Genomic DNA, 16,251 nt, shown 5'->3' on the forward strand with positions numbered 1-16,251 from the left:
GTCATCTTCAGGAATAATGAGATACTACAGAAATTATGAGATATATATACAATCCAGAGACAAAGAGACTAATTCAAGTAATCAGAGATGATACAAACTAAAGGAAAATTAACGTAGAAACAGTTACACGCTAAAATAGATTAAAGGGAAGCAAACTAAGGGGTGATTATAAACAACAATAGTGAGTATAAATATAAATGAAACTTAAAGTCAGTAGTAAAAAGAAGACAAACTAAGGGGCACTTAAATTAAAACAAAGGTGAATACAAGTTAAGTCAGAGACGAAATTGATGAGAGAACAAATAACAAATAATCAAAGGGGAAATCAAGTGTTGAGTTTAACCAGTTTACAGAGGAATTTTGATATAAGTTTATTATGGGGTGAAAAACCATTATTAAGGTTTACAACGTTGTTCGAATTTTCAATAATTAATGCAGATTCCAAAATATGTCTTCTAGTTTTATCGCTGCAAGGGTAAACTAATTCAGCATTAGCAAAATCAAAATTGTGTGAAGTCTGAAAAACATGACTAGCAACTCCGCTTTCAGGTTTAAAGTTTTTTACATCTAATTTATGCTCTTTTATGCGTTGATTAAGATTCCGACCTGTTTCTCCTATATATACTTTGTCGCAAACTTTACAAGGTATTTTATAAATTCCACAGTTTAGGGATTCGGTTTTCGGTTTGTTGTTAATCAATATGTTACTAAGTTTATTATTGTATTTAAAGATGAGTTGTTTATTTAGTGACCGAAGAGAAACTTTAGAATTCTCGAGGAAAGGTACATACGGTACAATGATAGGCTGTTTATCGGTAGCCAACGTAGGAGTTCTAAGGTTGTTATTTCTAAAATGCGTAGTACGAGCTTTAAGTAGAGCTTTTTTCAATAGGAAATCGGGGTAGGCAAGTTTTTTGAGAGATTGGTTAATATGGTGAATTTCATCGGGTAGAAATGAGGGGTCGCAAATTCTCAAAGCGCGAAGAAATAATCCTTGAGCTAAACCGAGTTTAATATCCGGAGAAGTAAAAGAGAAGTAATGGAGGTAGGATTCAGCGTTGGTAGGTTTCCTATAAACCGCGAATTTCAAAAAGGATCCACAGTTAAAAATCAAAACATCCAGAAAAGGTATTTTACTATTAGATTCCCATTCATACGTAAAAGCCAGAGACGGGTAAAGGGAGTTTAAATATATAAGAAAGTTATCAACATTGAAGTCAAAGGGAACCAAAGCCAGAACATCGTCAACATATCTGAGCCAGATTTTAGGGTGAATATCAGTGTAAAGAGGCAATATTTCAGATTCAACATGTTCTAGGAATAAATTAGCTAGAATAGGACTTAGAGGATTTCCCATAGCGATACCGAATGTCTGTTCGTAAAAACAATTGTTGAATTCAAAAAAGGAGTCCGTCGTACAAATAGAGATAAGGTCGATGATACAATCCGTAGGAATGCCGAAGTTAATGTTAAGTGATGGTAATCTGCGTTTTAAGAAATCAAGAGTAGGTCCAAGAGGAACATTGGTAAAAAGGGAAGTAACATCAAATGATATAAATTTGTCGTTGCCAGGGATAATATTCTTAATACGTTCAAGTAAGTGTTGATTATGGCGAAGGTGCGACGGAGAGAACGAACCGAGCACCGGAGATAACTGTTTCGCGAGAAATTTAGATAACCGGTATGTAGGAGAATTACAATTGGAGACTATAGGGCGCAGTGGAACATTATCTTTATGAATTTTAGGCAATCCATAGATATATGGTAAAGAGGGAAGACGTGAATGGAACTTATTCAGAGTTTCTTTAGCGGAGGGGAAACGTTTAATAATATCCGAAAGACTTCTGTTGAAATTAGCTTGCATACGAGGAAGAGGATTCGATTTAAGTTTCTTATAAACACCAGGATTATCCAAGAGAGATTGCATTTTAACATTATAATTATCCAGATCTAAAATCACAATCTTGCCACCTTTATCAGCCTTAGATATTTTAATAGTCTTTAACTTCCGTAGTTCTTGGAGGGCGAGCCGAAATCGACGGGGTAGATATTCAAAGAGGTTCCTGTTGAGTTGATCGCAAACAGCCTGTAGATTCATGAATATAAAGTTATAGTCCAAACTGTTCGGAGATGATTTGCGATATTCCAATTGGGTGACAAAGTCTAAAACATGTTTATCTTGATGAGGAAGAGAAAAATTCAAACCGTAGCCGAGAAGTTGACACTGAGTAGAAGATAACGTGGTTGAAGACAAATTTACTATGTTTTCGGTGTTGCTAAATCTAGTCCAAGGGCTGGAATCAATGAGTTTATTCAGTTGGTTGGTAAGATCCACGGACTTTCTGTGCTGATGATATTTTCCAGAGCCTTGAACAATAGTGGAGAGCGATTTCCAGAGGAATAGGTCCGGTACGTGTGACTTCAAATAATTTTGAGATTGACGGAATTTGTAGAACTGATAGTTACAGTCTTCCTTAGCACGATCTATAGCGAATTTGAGTTGCTTGTTAGCTTCGGGTGGAAACGCAGAGCTGGAGTCGTATTTCCAAATCCAAGAACGTGATCGCGGAACCACTTTTTCGGCATAACACTCCTGAAGGAACTTGACTTTACTTTTAGCAGTCCTGGATTTGATATAGCATTTCTCATAATTTCGGAAGCTAGCGACGAGGTACGGGAACGTGAAGAAGAAGAATTTTAATACGATATTTCGATCCGTGGGTAGCATGATCACGATAGGTAAAACACAATATCCGTGTTGACGCGATGAGGAGAGAATCCCACAATGATAATAAAAAGTCCGAAAATGAAACTTTGAGATAGTAGTTTATTCAACGTTTCGACTATATCCTAATAGTCATCTTCAGGAATAATGAGATACTACAGAAATTATGAGATATATATACAATCCAGAGACAAAGAGACTAATTCAAGTAATCAGAGATGATACAAACTAAAGGAAAATTAACGTAGAAACAGTTACACGCTAAAATAGATTAAAGGGAAGCAAACTAAGGGGTGATTATAAACAACAATAGTGAGTATAAATATAAATGAAACTTAAAGTCAGTAGTAAAAAGAAGACAAACTAAGGGGCACTTAAATTAAAACAAAGGTGAATACAAGTTAAGTCAGAGACGAAATTGATGAGAGAACAAATAACAAATAATCAAAGGGGAAATCAAGTGTTGAGTTTAACCAGTTTACAGAGGAATTTTGATATAAGTTTATTATGGGGTGAAAAACCATTATTAAGGTTTACAACGTTGTTCGAATTTTCAATAATTAATGCAGATTCCAAAATATGTCTTCTAGTTTTATCGCTGCAAGGGTAAACTAATTCAGCATTAGCAAAATCAAAATTGTGTGAAGTCTGAAAAACATGACTAGCAACTCCGCTTTCAGGTTTAAAGTTTTTTACATCTAATTTATGCTCTTTTATGCGTTGATTAAGATTCCGACCTGTTTCTCCTATATATACTTTGTCGCAAACTTTACAAGGTATTTTATAAATTCCACAGTTTAGGGATTCGGTTTTCGGTTTGTTGTTAATCAATATGTTACTAAGTTTATTATTGTATTTAAAGATGAGTTGTTTATTTAGTGACCGAAGAGAAACTTTAGAATTCTCGAGGAAAGGTACATACGGTACAATGATAGGCTGTTTATCGGTAGCCAACGTAGGAGTTCTAAGGTTGTTATTTCTAAAATGCGTAGTACGAGCTTTAAGTAGAGCTTTTTTCAATAGGAAATCGGGGTAGGCAAGTTTTTTGAGAGATTGGTTAATATGGTGAATTTCATCGGGTAGAAATGAGGGGTCGCAAATTCTCAAAGCGCGAAGAAATAATCCTTGAGCTAAACCGAGTTTAATATCCGGAGAAGTAAAAGAGAAGTAATGGAGGTAGGATTCAGCGTTGGTAGGTTTCCTATAAACCGCGAATTTCAAAAAGGATCCACAGTTAAAAATCAAAACATCCAGAAAAGGTATTTTACTATTAGATTCCCATTCATACGTAAAAGCCAGAGACGGGTAAAGGGAGTTTAAATATATAAGAAAGTTATCAACATTGAAGTCAAAGGGAACCAAAGCCAGAACATCGTCAACATATCTGAGCCAGATTTTAGGGTGAATATCAGTGTAAAGAGGCAATATTTCAGATTCAACATGTTCTAGGAATAAATTAGCTAGAATAGGACTTAGAGGATTTCCCATAGCGATACCGAATGTCTGTTCGTAAAAACAATTGTTGAATTCAAAAAAGGAGTCCGTCGTACAAATAGAGATAAGGTCGATGATACAATCCGTAGGAATGCCGAAGTTAATGTTAAGTGATGGTAATCTGCGTTTTAAGAAATCAAGAGTAGGTCCAAGAGGAACATTGGTAAAAAGGGAAGTAACATCAAATGATATAAATTTGTCGTTGCCAGGGATAATATTCTTAATACGTTCAAGTAAGTGTTGATTATGGCGAAGGTGCGACGGAGAGAACGAACCGAGCACCGGAGATAACTGTTTCGCGAGAAATTTAGATAACCGGTATGTAGGAGAATTACAATGGGAGACTATAGGGCGCAGTGGAACATTATCTTTATGAATTTTAGGCAATCCATAGATATATGGTAAAGAGGGAAGACGTGAATGGAACTTATTCAGAGTTTCTTTAGCGGAGGGGAAACGTTTAATAATATCCGAAAGACTTCTGTTGAAATTAGCTTGCATACGAGGAAGAGGATTCGATTTAAGTTTCTTATAAACACCAGGATTATCCAAGAGAGATTGCATTTTAACATTATAATTATCCAGATCTAAAATCACAATCTTGCCACCTTTATCAGCCTTAGATATTTTAATAGTCTTTAACTTCCGTAGTTCTTGGAGGGCGAGCCGAAATCGACGGGGTAGATATTCAAAGAGGTTCCTGTTGAGTTGATCGCAAACAGCCTGTAGATTCATGAATATAAAGTTATAGTCCAAACTGTTCGGAGATGATTTGCGATATTCCAATTGGGTGACAAAGTCTAAAACATGTTTATCTTGATGAGGAAGAGAAAAATTCAAACCGTAGCCGAGAAGTTGACACTGAGTAGAAGATAACGTGGTTGAAGACAAATTTACTATGTTTTCGGTGTTGCTAAATCTAGTCCAAGGGCTGGAATCAATGAGTTTATTCAGTTGGTTGGTAAGATCCACGGACTTTCTGTGCTGATGATATTTTCCAGAGCCTTGAACAATAGTGGAGAGCGATTTCCAGAGGAATAGGTCCGGTACGTGTGACTTCAAATAATTTTGAGATTGACGGAATTTGTAGAACTGATAGTTACAGTCTTCCTTAGCACGATCTATAGCGAATTTGAGTTGCTTGTTAGCTTCGGGTGGAAACGCAGAGCTGGAGTCGTATTTTCAAATCCAAGAACGTGATCGCGGAACCACTTTTTCGGCATAACACTCCTGAAGGAACTTGACTTTACTTTTAGCAGTCCTGGATTTGATATAGCATTTCTCATAATTTCGGAAGCTAGCGACGAGGTACGGGAACGTGAAGAAGAAGAATTTTAATACGATATTTCGATCCGTGGGTAGCATGATCACGATAGGTAAAACACAATATCCGTGTTGACGCGATGAGGAGAGAATCCCACAATGATAATAAAAAGTCCGAAAATGAAACTTTGAGATAGTAGTTTATTCAACGTTTCGACTATATCCTAATAGTCATCTTCAGGAATAATGAGATACTACAGAAATTATGAGATATATATACAATCCAGAGACAAAGAGACTAATTCAAGTAATCAGAGATGATACAAACTAAAGGAAAATTAACGTAGAAACAGTTACACGCTAAAATAGATTAAAGGGAAGCAAACTAAGGGGTGATTATAAACAACAATAGTGAGTATAAATATAAATGAAACTTAAAGTCAGTAGTAAAAAGAAGACAAACTAAGGGGCACTTAAATTAAAACAAAGGTGAATACAAGTTAAGTCAGAGACGAAATTGATGAGAGAACAAATAACAAATAATCAAAGGGGAAATCAAGTGTTGAGTTTAACCAGTTTACAGAGGAATTTTGATATAAGTTTATTATGGGGTGAAAAACCATTATTAAGGTTTACAACGTTGTTCCAATTTTCAATAATTAATGCAGATTCCAAAATATGTCTTCTAGTTTTATCGCTGCAAGAGTAAACTAATTCAGCATTAGCAAAATCAAAATTGTGTGAAGTCTGAAAAACATGACTAGCAACTCCGCTTTCAGGTTTAAAGTTTTTTACATCTAATTTATGCTCTTTTATGCGTTGATTAAGATTCCGACCTGTTTCTCCTATATATACTTTGTCGCAAACTGATTATTTGTTATTTGTTCTCTCCTCAATTTCGTCTCTGACTTAACTTGTATTCACCTTTGTTTTAATTTAAGTGCCCCTTAGTTTGTCTTTTTTTTACTACTGACTTTAAGTTTCATTTATATTTATACTCACTATTGTTGTTTATAATCACCCCTTAGTTTGCTTCCCTTTAATCTATTTTAGCGTGTAACTGTTTCTACGTTAATTTTCCTTTAGTTTGTATCATCTCTGATTACTTGAATTAGTCTCTTTGTCTCTGGATTGTATATATATCTCATAATTTCTGTAGTATCTCATTATTCCTGAAGATGACTATTAGGATATAGTCGAAACGTTGAATAAACTACTATCTCAAAGTTTCATTTTCGGACTTTTTATTATCATTGTGGGATTCTCTCCTCATCGCGTCAACACGGATATTGTGTTTTACCTATCGTGATCATGCTACCCACGGATCGAAATATCGTATTAAAATTCTTCTTCTTCACGTTCCCGTACCTCGTCGCTAGCTTCCGAAATTATGAGAAATGCTATATCAAATCCAGGACTGCTAAAAGTAAAGTCAAGTTCCTTCAGGAGTGTTATGCCGAAAAAGTGGTTCCGCGATCACGTTCTTGGATTTGGAAATACGACTCCAGCTCTGCGTTTCCACCCGAAGCTAACAAGCAACTCAAATTCGCTATAGATCGTGCTAAGGAAGACTGTAACTATCAGTTCTACAAATTCCGTCAATCTCAAAATTATTTGAAGTCACACGTACCGGACCTATTCCTCTGGAAATCGCTCTCCACTATTGTTCAAGGCTCTGGAAAATATCATCAGCACAGAAAGTCCGTGGATCTTACCAACCAACTGAATAAACTCATTGATTCCAGCCCTTGGACTAGATTTAGCAACACCGAAAACATAGTAAATTTGTCTTCAACCACGTTATCTTCTACTCAGTGTCAACTTCTCGGCTACGGTTTGAATTTTTCTCTTCCTCATCAAGATAAACATGTTTTAGACTTTGTCACCCAATTGGAATATCGCAAATCATCTCCGAACAGTTTGGACTATAACTTTATATTCATGAATCTACAGGCTGTTTGCGATCAACTCAACAGGAACCTCTTTGAATATCTACCCCGTCGATTTCGGCTCGCCCTCCAAGAACTACGGAAGTTAAAGACTATTAAAATATCTAAGGCTGATAAAGGTGGCAAGATTGTGATTTTAGATCTGGATAATTATAATGTTAAAATGCAATCTCTCTTGGATAATCCTGGTGTTTATAAGAAACTTAAATCGAATCCTCTTCCTCGTATGCAAGCTAATTTCAACAGAAGTCTTTCGGATATTATTAAACGTTTCCCCTCCGCTAAAGAAACTCTGAATAAGTTCCATTCACGTCTTCCCTCTTTACCATATATCTATGGATTGCCTAAAATTCATAAAGATAATGTTCCACTGCGCCCTATAGTCTCCAATTGTAATTCTCCTACATACCGGTTATCTAAATTTCTCGCGAAACAGTTATCTCCGGTGCTCGGTTCGTTCTCTCCGTCGCACCTTCGCCATAATCAACACTTACTTGAACGTATTAAGAATATTATCCCTGGCAACGACAAATTTATATCATTTGATGTTACTTCCCTTTTTACCAATGTTCCTCTTGGACCTACTCTTGATTTCTTAAAACGCAGATTACCATCACTTAACATTAACTTCGGCATTCCTACGGATTGTATCATCGACCTTATCTCTATTTGTACGACGGACTCCTTTTTTGAATTCAACAATTGTTTTTACGAACAGACATTCGGTATCGCTATGGGAAATCCTCTAAGTCCTATTCTAGCTAATTTATTCCTAGAACATGTTGAATCTGAAATATTGCCTCTTTACACTGATATTCACCCTAAAATCTGGCTCAGATATGTTGACGATGTTCTGGCTTTGGTTCCCTTTGACTTCAATGTTGATAACTTTCTTATATATTTAAACTCCCTTTACCCGTCTCTGGCTTTTACGTATGAATGGGAATCTAATAGTAAAATACCTTTTCTGGATGTTTTGATTTTTAACTGTGGATCCTTTTTGAAATTCGCGGTTTATAGGAAACCTACCAACGCTGAATCCTACCTCCATTACTTCTCTTTTACTTCTCCGGATATTAAACTCGGTTTAGCTCAAGGATTATTTCTTCGCGCTTTGAGAATTTGCGACCCCTCATTTCTACCCGATGAAATTCACCATATTAACCAATCTCTCAAAAAACTTGCCTACCCCGATTTCCTATTGAAAAAAGCTCTACTTAAAGCTCGTACTACGCATTTTAGAAATAACAACCTTAGAACTCCTACGTTGGCTACCGATAAACAGCCTATCATTGTACCGTATGTACCTTTCCTCGAGAATTCTAAAGTTTCTCTTCGGTCACTAAATAAACAACTCATCTTTAAATACAATAATAAACTTAGTAACATATTGATTAACAACAAACCGAAAACCGAATCCCTAAACTGTGGAATTTATAAAATACCTTGTAAAGTTTGCGACAAAGTATATATAGGAGAAACAGGTCGGAATCTTAATCAACGCATAAAAGAGCATAAATTAGATGTAAAAAACTTTAAACCTGAAAGCGGAGTTGCTAGTCATGTTTTTCAGACTTCACACAATTTTGATTTTGCTAATGCTGAATTAGTTTACCCTTGCAGCGATAAAACTAGAAGACATATTTTGGAATCTGCATTAATTATTGAAAATTCGAACAACGTTGTAAACCTTAATAATGGTTTTTCACCCCATAATAAACTTATATCAAAATTCCTCTGTAAACTGGTTAAACTCAACACTTGATTTCCCCTTTGATTATTTGTTATTTGTTCTCTCATCAATTTCGTCTCTGACTTAACTTGTATTCACCTTTGTTTTAATTTAAGTGCCCCTTAGTTTTTTACTACTGACTTTAAGTTTCATTTATATTTATACTCACTATTGTTGTTTATAATCACCCCTTAGTTTGCTTCCCTTTAATCTATTTTAGCGTGTAACTGTTTCTACGTTAATTTTCCTTTAGTTTGTATCATCTCTGATTACTTGAATTAGTCTCTTTGTCTCTGGATTGTATATATATCTCATAATTTCTGTAGTATCTCATTATTCCTGAAGATGACTATTAGGATATAGTCGAAACGTTGAATAAACTACTATCTCAAAGTTTCATTTTCGGACTTTTTATTATCATTGTGGGATTCTCTCCTCGCGGCAAAGCTTGATTTGCTTCTGAGCCCACCATACAACAAAATGTGGAAAAAAAATAATAAAAGAATTGATAAATTCCACATTCCCAATCATAAAAATCTGCCACACAGACTACCATCCAGACAACTTTTCCGAGCAATATCTTGATATTGAAAAGAATACACAAGTAGCAGATCAAACCTTCGTTTAGCTAGGCACATTTAAAAAGATTGTTGTGTCGAGGCCTAAGGTTCATCATTTGTATTTTATACACCGTATCGCCAAGCTGCGTAGTAACTATAATGTCTGCTGCTATAAGTCTGCAAAGAAACCACTTCTTCCAAGTTTGCGAAATAACAAATCAACATAATCGTAAACTGAATAGTGTTGGCATCTTTTTATTGAACTGCAACTTCATATAAAAAACAATAGAATGAATGATTTTTTTCTTGTATTTACAATGAATGTTCATATAGTATTATCTAATATCTGAAGCTAATGATATGATTTAGGTAGTACACGTACATACACAATTTAGACTTGTACGATTTTTTGGAATAAATGATATTTCCTTAGTATTTACAATGAATGTTCATCTAGTAATATCTAATGTTATATATATCATCTGTGAATGTAGTATGATTCAGGTAGTACACAATTGACATTTGTACGATTTTCCCGATCTGTAGATTTTTAATTGGGCGCTTTTGATTCCTACGCATTCACAATGGAACCATCGGCAGCAAGAATCGCACTGAATCAAGTTAGTTGTTTTTTTTTTTTGTTCTCAACGTGGTAAGATCCACGGACCACGCATACATCTTCTTTCTTATTTTTCGTTCCTTTTCGTCTTACCGACTTGCTCCAATGTTCTTGCGAGGTCTTCTGCAATTGTTTTAAGAAATGTATTATGATGTACGTGTAACTATTTGATACAACCCTAGTAAACTATGTGCATGTACATTATTACGTTTAAATCTCATTGTCTTACCCATTGAAATACTCGATGAACGGCCTTGCAGCGATTCTTGTATGTCATCTACGTGTACATTGCAAATTGATTCTGGAAATGACAGTTCTTTCATCACGCATTATTTTTACCAAAGAAACTACTCGTATTGTTATCGGATTAATTAGGTACCCGATCTCTGCTCATTTGGTCTTGCCGACATAACCCGACGTGCCCGAAGCCGTGGTCCAAAGTTTACGGTGACTTCCATCGTGTCTGAAATGATAGCTATACAACCATATATACTCGTTCTTAAATTTTCAAAAGTCATTTTCAATATGAATCTTATGTTTTCTCTTACCGGCATTCGGCTCTACAATTGATTCTGCAATTACTTTCTTGGTAGACTCTGAAATGAAAAACTATTCGATATGATTCTCAGTTTTTGATTTCTTTATATTTAATCAACTTGATGGTTATTTCTTTTTTATTGAATTGTTAAGGTATTTTACCTGCGCTCGGTGCTTCAAATGACATTTGTTCAGGAGACTCTGAAATAATAATTATTCAATATAATTCTCTGTTTTTTTTGTTCGTTACATTAACAAATATTTTATATATTTATATATTTTGATAGTTCGGCATTTTCTAACCTGCTCTCTGTCTAGCCAATTCCATCGATTCCATCGTCTTCTTTGACGATCTTGGACGTCCCGAAGTCGTGGCTCAGAATTTTCTGGAAAAAAATATTTCTTCGTTTACGATTGAACGGTGATAGAATTTCCGCTCATTTCGAACAACATACATACCAGCGAATAATCCGTCGACTAGTTCGGTTGGTATTTGAGAAAGCGGTATTACTGCCGACGATACATTACTTCCCCCCATTCTCGAATGTCGCCCACAACGTCCCCCATCTCCAAAACCCCATCCTTCAGTTTTTTCTCGCTTATCGTTATAGTCGATTGCCTTGCCCGTATTTCGGCGCTCAGTGCTCTTATTCCAACGGCAAGACAGCGCTCTTGTTTGCCGTTTAGTGACTGATGAGTGATAGCTATGATTCTATGAAGCTGAAAACGTCCGAAAGAATATACAATATGTGATGAATATACTGTGTTTTGAGTAATGTTGTCATTAGATTTAGACATAAATACACACAAGTTTACCTCTTGTTTGCTGAAATGTGCTGGGGCATCCGCTAAGGTGCTGAGTAAGGTGTTTTCATACCTAATGTCGACCCCAAACACCTGATGGGCTTGATAACCTCTTGGCACGACAGACTCACATAGGAAAGATTCCAACCCTTCAGAGCAACACAAATCCGTAAGATTTAATTGTGTAAGAAACTAAAAAAAATGTGACAAGCTTTTAAAGGTCATTCTGCTCACACATACAGATGCTTACGATTAGTTAAGAAGGCATAACTTACCAACTCTGTTAGGGCGAACAAGCAACCATAATTTTTTTGCAATTCTGGGGTCTTCGATGCCCGTAGCTTCGGCCCAGCGGCTGCACGTGCGTCTAATGTCACTGATATCAATTGACGATAGGCTCGGAATATTTTTTCCCGCATTTGACATGGCTGAATCTATGTCCACTGACGGGGTTTTCAACGAACCATTAGTCAACGGTAATACAGTCAACCTGCTTATTTCGCGGAGACTAGAATATAAAAGAAAATATAGCTGCAAAGCAGCGATAACGGGTTTCTGCCTTGCCGGGTTAGATACCGTACCAGGAAGGTTGCAAAAGATTTCACTGAAATCAGTTCATTACGTACCACTATCTGTGAAGAAGCGCCACCTAGGGGTTATCCTGTATCATGGGTCAGCCCATATCATGGATATGTTGACCCATGGCTCTTAAGTGCAAAGTAATGATGTACCAAGTTTAGGGAAAATAACTTGGTGATACAGTGTTCTACCATTCCCTCGTAGCAAAGTACCTGTGTATCAATTTTCATAGAAATTCCTCCATCCGATAAGTAGATATTAATGAAAATGCATTTCCAACAATTTGTAGGTGGCGCTACTGGAGCACCATATGAGTTACCTACTTAAACCATACACCAGTACAAGTGTCTTGTAAAGGGCTACTAACCACACATTTCAACCTCGATTCTATGACCAACGGTTTAGGAGCAAAGATCGTTGTTTTCACAGTCCCCTGGTGGCAGTTGTATGAACTAATCATGCAGGTTGGCATATTACACACGTGTCTTTGTACATATACTAAGTTTTGTGATTTCCATAATAAACAGACCACATTACATACGAAAAAAATGGATGCCGAAATCGATTTTTCAAAATGTACGCCCCCTAGTGGTTAAAATAGGAACTAATCATGCGGGAGGTTCGTTGCATTTAGTAACCAGGTACATGTGTATCAATTCTTATAGAAATCCATTGATACCCTTAGTCGATATAGATGAAAATGTGTTTTCCAGCCTCTTATAGGTGGCGCTACTGGAGAACCATATGAGTTACATAGTTATACCATACATCAATACAAGCGTCTTGTCAAGGGCTACTGATCACTCGTTGCAACCACAATTCTATCTCCACCGGTTAAGGAGCTAGGAGCAAAAATCGCTTTGAAAAATTAGGTGTCCCATTTTCGAGCCCGTAGAGCCCAAACGGTTAATCGCAGATAGGGCGTGCCATTGACTTTTTTAGCCTCCAGGCTGTCATGAACAACTTTCGTGCCCGGCCGAAGCTGAAAACTCAAAGACAAAAAATTTTCTCACACAGTAACTTTTCCATGTCAGAATTTTCAAAAGTAAAACGCCCCTGGTGGGTGAACGGGGTCCCCAATCAAAAAGCCATTAGACTTACCTCAAGGTACCTGTGTTCCGTACATCTCACGTAAGTTTCAAGTAAAACCGTTGAGCAATATTCTTGTTACCAGCCGAATTCGAAGTATCAAAGCCTATGATGCTCACTACTAGTGTTGCCAGCTCTCTAACTTGTATACGGCACAAACACAAACAAGGCTATTAAGAATTCCTCAGTTGCGTTCAGTCGAGCAATGTCCTAATTCAACGATCGATTTGTAGAAGTAAGAGATAAAAATATCACTACTGCTTACGTGTTTACTACAGATCCAGAACAACACAGCTCTATCGATATAAGGACACAGACACAAACACACGTATTTAGGACGTGCTGTGGGAATGACACGTAGGCAATACACATACGTATATGGATACTGTTTGAATCGGGCTTAAATTTCGATGTTTAGAGGCTCACAGTGCAATTCTAATTAATATCATATACAGTATTTGTCAATGCAGCGTAGTACTTGTGATACAGAATGGTTTCACCGACAGTGAAAGTAAATTGCAGTTGTTTATATCCTTTCAGTACGATCCAGTGTGAAAAAGAAAATAATAATAATAATAATAATAATAATAATAATAATAATAATAATAATGGTAACGGTAACGGTAACGGTAACGGTAACGGTAACGATAACGATAACGATAACGATAACGATAACGATAACGATAACGATAACGATAACGATAACGATAACGATAACGATAAAGATAACGATAACGATAATGATGATAATAATAATAATAAGGTCGTAATCAACATGTGACATTACTCAATATGTTTTCACAATAATTAGCTATAGTCAGTGCTCATCGATAATCAATTAATGTCTCTCAAACGTGTCACTAGGTGTTTGTTTGTGAGTCCTGATGTCTACAACTTGTCTGACACCTAGTTCTCACATTATACTCATGATTCTGTATATAAAGACTATGTAAAGCTATGATAATAATTCTCATTCCGGGATGCAATAAAGATTGTACATAAGGTTTAACTGCCTTGTTGTTCCTGATGGATGAAATCCTGTACCGCTGGTGTAAATGCTAGTTCCCCAGCCAGCCTGCCGATACAACAACCAGCCGGTTACACTTGTAAGTTACAATTCTCATGCGCTGAACTTTCCATTCAAATGATCATGGTCTCTTACTTTTTTATCTTTTAGATTAAATAGTTTTTCGCAATAATAACATTTATCTGCAAACTCAAATTCTTCTTTATCTTCTTCTGTCATTATATTTTCTATATTTGTATCTATTAGTTTACTAAACTTCATTTCATATTCAATTAATAAGTCACAAAAATGATTGATAACATTTTCATTCCTATAATTATAAAATTCACTTTTGATTAGTTCTGGATAATCAGATATAATATATAATCCAAAAGCTGCAGCTGATTGATGAATCTTTTTGATATTATTTGTTATTAGAGGATCTGAATAATCAATTACATCATTTTCATTACAATTTAATTTCTTTCTTTTATAATATATTTCTTTTCTATCTTCATTAGTTAATTCTTTATTTAATGATTCAAAATCTCCATATATTACAAATGGTACCTTATTCTTGTAATCATATTTTTTGAATTCTAATACTTTATCTTTTTCATTTGGTAAAACCATTGTCCAATAATCATGATTTTCACATAATTGTTTATGATTTAATAATGCACTTTCAGTTTTGAATTTAGTTTTAATTTTCTACATAGATATATTTTATAATCAAAATCATCTTCTGATTTAAAAAATAAATCAATTCTTTTAATCCACATATAATGATTTTCATAATATAATATATCTATAACACCATTTAAATCATAATCTTTTGATAAATAGAAAGGCTCTAATGTAAAATGTTTTATATTGTTACCTTATGTTTTTGGTAATTTTATCTCTTTCTATTTTTGGGATATTTTTAATTCTTACAGGATAGTTATCTATCTTATAATTATTTTCAAATGGTTTATAATGTGTCAATCTAAAACTATGTTGTTTATAATCTTCAACTGGGTGTAAGCAACTAATTATTGACCATAGAAAACATTTATCATCTTCATTTTGTACATTTATAACAGCATTAGTTTTAAATTGTATTTTGATATAACTTGATCCATTTATATTATCATCTTTATAATATGATAAATTATTTTCATCAATTGGTTTTGATTTAGTTAACTTATTATATTTTGTGTTATAAACATGTAAAGCCATAAATATTATTTCTTCAAATATAAAACCTGATCCTTCAAAATATTTCTCTTCTATTTTACTTTTTATTTCATTATAACATTTATTTAATCTATCAGCTCTATGTTGTTTAGATATTATATGTTGTGAATGGGAATTTATATTACATATTGGTTTATCTTCACATTTTATGAATTTAACTTTACAAGATATACTAATTTTAGGATATTCTACATCTGTAATTATCCTTATCATATTTTTCATATTTTCTAAATGTTTTTTATTTTCTTCTAATGTTTTACCTTTATGAAATTTAAACTCAATAGCTGCTGGACCAATATCACTTTTAAATGCTTCAGTTATATCTATTTCTTTTTTATTATCTAATGAATTAACATAATTTCTAACATCTTCCATGTATGATCTTTTATTGTTTAATTTATTTTTTATTCTTTTAATTGTCTTCTGTTTCTTATCATTATCTTTATCAAAATAATCTTCACCTAAAATATCATTATTCATATTTCTAATATGACTTTTAGATTTTAAATGTTCTTTATAATATCTTTTGTTACTGAGTGATTGATTACATGTATCACATTTATATATTTCTTTTTCATTCTTTAATTCTTCTAATTTAGTTTCTAATGTATCATCTTTATATTCTAATTTCAATTTATTCTCTAAATTCGTTTTA

The 16,251-nt window shown here is 34.6% G+C and overlaps 2 protein-coding genes across 2 annotated transcripts; one reads left to right on the top strand and one right to left on the bottom strand.

The window, feature by feature from the left end:
* Nucleotides 1-1,607: 1,607 nt before the first annotated feature.
* On the bottom strand, nucleotides 1,608-2,728 carry LOC141913833 (uncharacterized). The gene is made up of 2 exons (XM_074804996.1): nucleotides 1,699-2,728; nucleotides 1,608-1,654 (listed from the first exon to the last, which is right to left on the bottom strand). Exons 1-2 carry the CDS (start codon nucleotides 2,726-2,728, stop codon nucleotides 1,608-1,610), a joined length of 1,077 nt encoding a protein of 358 aa, XP_074661097.1.
* A 4,065-nt stretch (nucleotides 2,729-6,793) lies between these two features.
* On the top strand, nucleotides 6,794-10,118 carry LOC141913834 (uncharacterized). The gene is made up of 2 exons (XM_074804998.1): nucleotides 6,794-7,883; nucleotides 10,093-10,118. Exons 1-2 carry the CDS (start codon nucleotides 6,794-6,796, stop codon nucleotides 10,116-10,118), a joined length of 1,116 nt encoding a protein of 371 aa, XP_074661099.1.
* The last annotated feature ends 6,133 nt before the right edge of the window (nucleotides 10,119-16,251 follow it).

Source organism: Tubulanus polymorphus, chromosome 12, assembly GCF_964204645.1.
Source record: "Tubulanus polymorphus chromosome 12, tnTubPoly1.2, whole genome shotgun sequence".
In the NCBI taxonomy this organism is placed as follows: domain Eukaryota; kingdom Metazoa; phylum Nemertea; class Palaeonemertea; order Tubulaniformes; family Tubulanidae; genus Tubulanus; species Tubulanus polymorphus.

Coding starts and splice junctions, on each gene's coding strand:
- LOC141913833 (XM_074804996.1), bottom strand. CDS start 2,728: ATGCTACCCACGGATCGAAATATCGTATTAAAATTCTTCTTCTTCACG. Junction 1,655..1,698: donor GCGCCCTATAGTCTCCAATT/GTAATTCTCCTA, acceptor CTCGCGAAACAG/TTATCTCCGGTGCTCGGTTC.
- LOC141913834 (XM_074804998.1), top strand. CDS start 6,794: ATGCTACCCACGGATCGAAATATCGTATTAAAATTCTTCTTCTTCACG. Junction 7,884..10,092: donor ACAGTTATCTCCGGTGCTCG/GTTCGTTCTCTC, acceptor GATATGATTTAG/GTAGTACACGTACATACACA.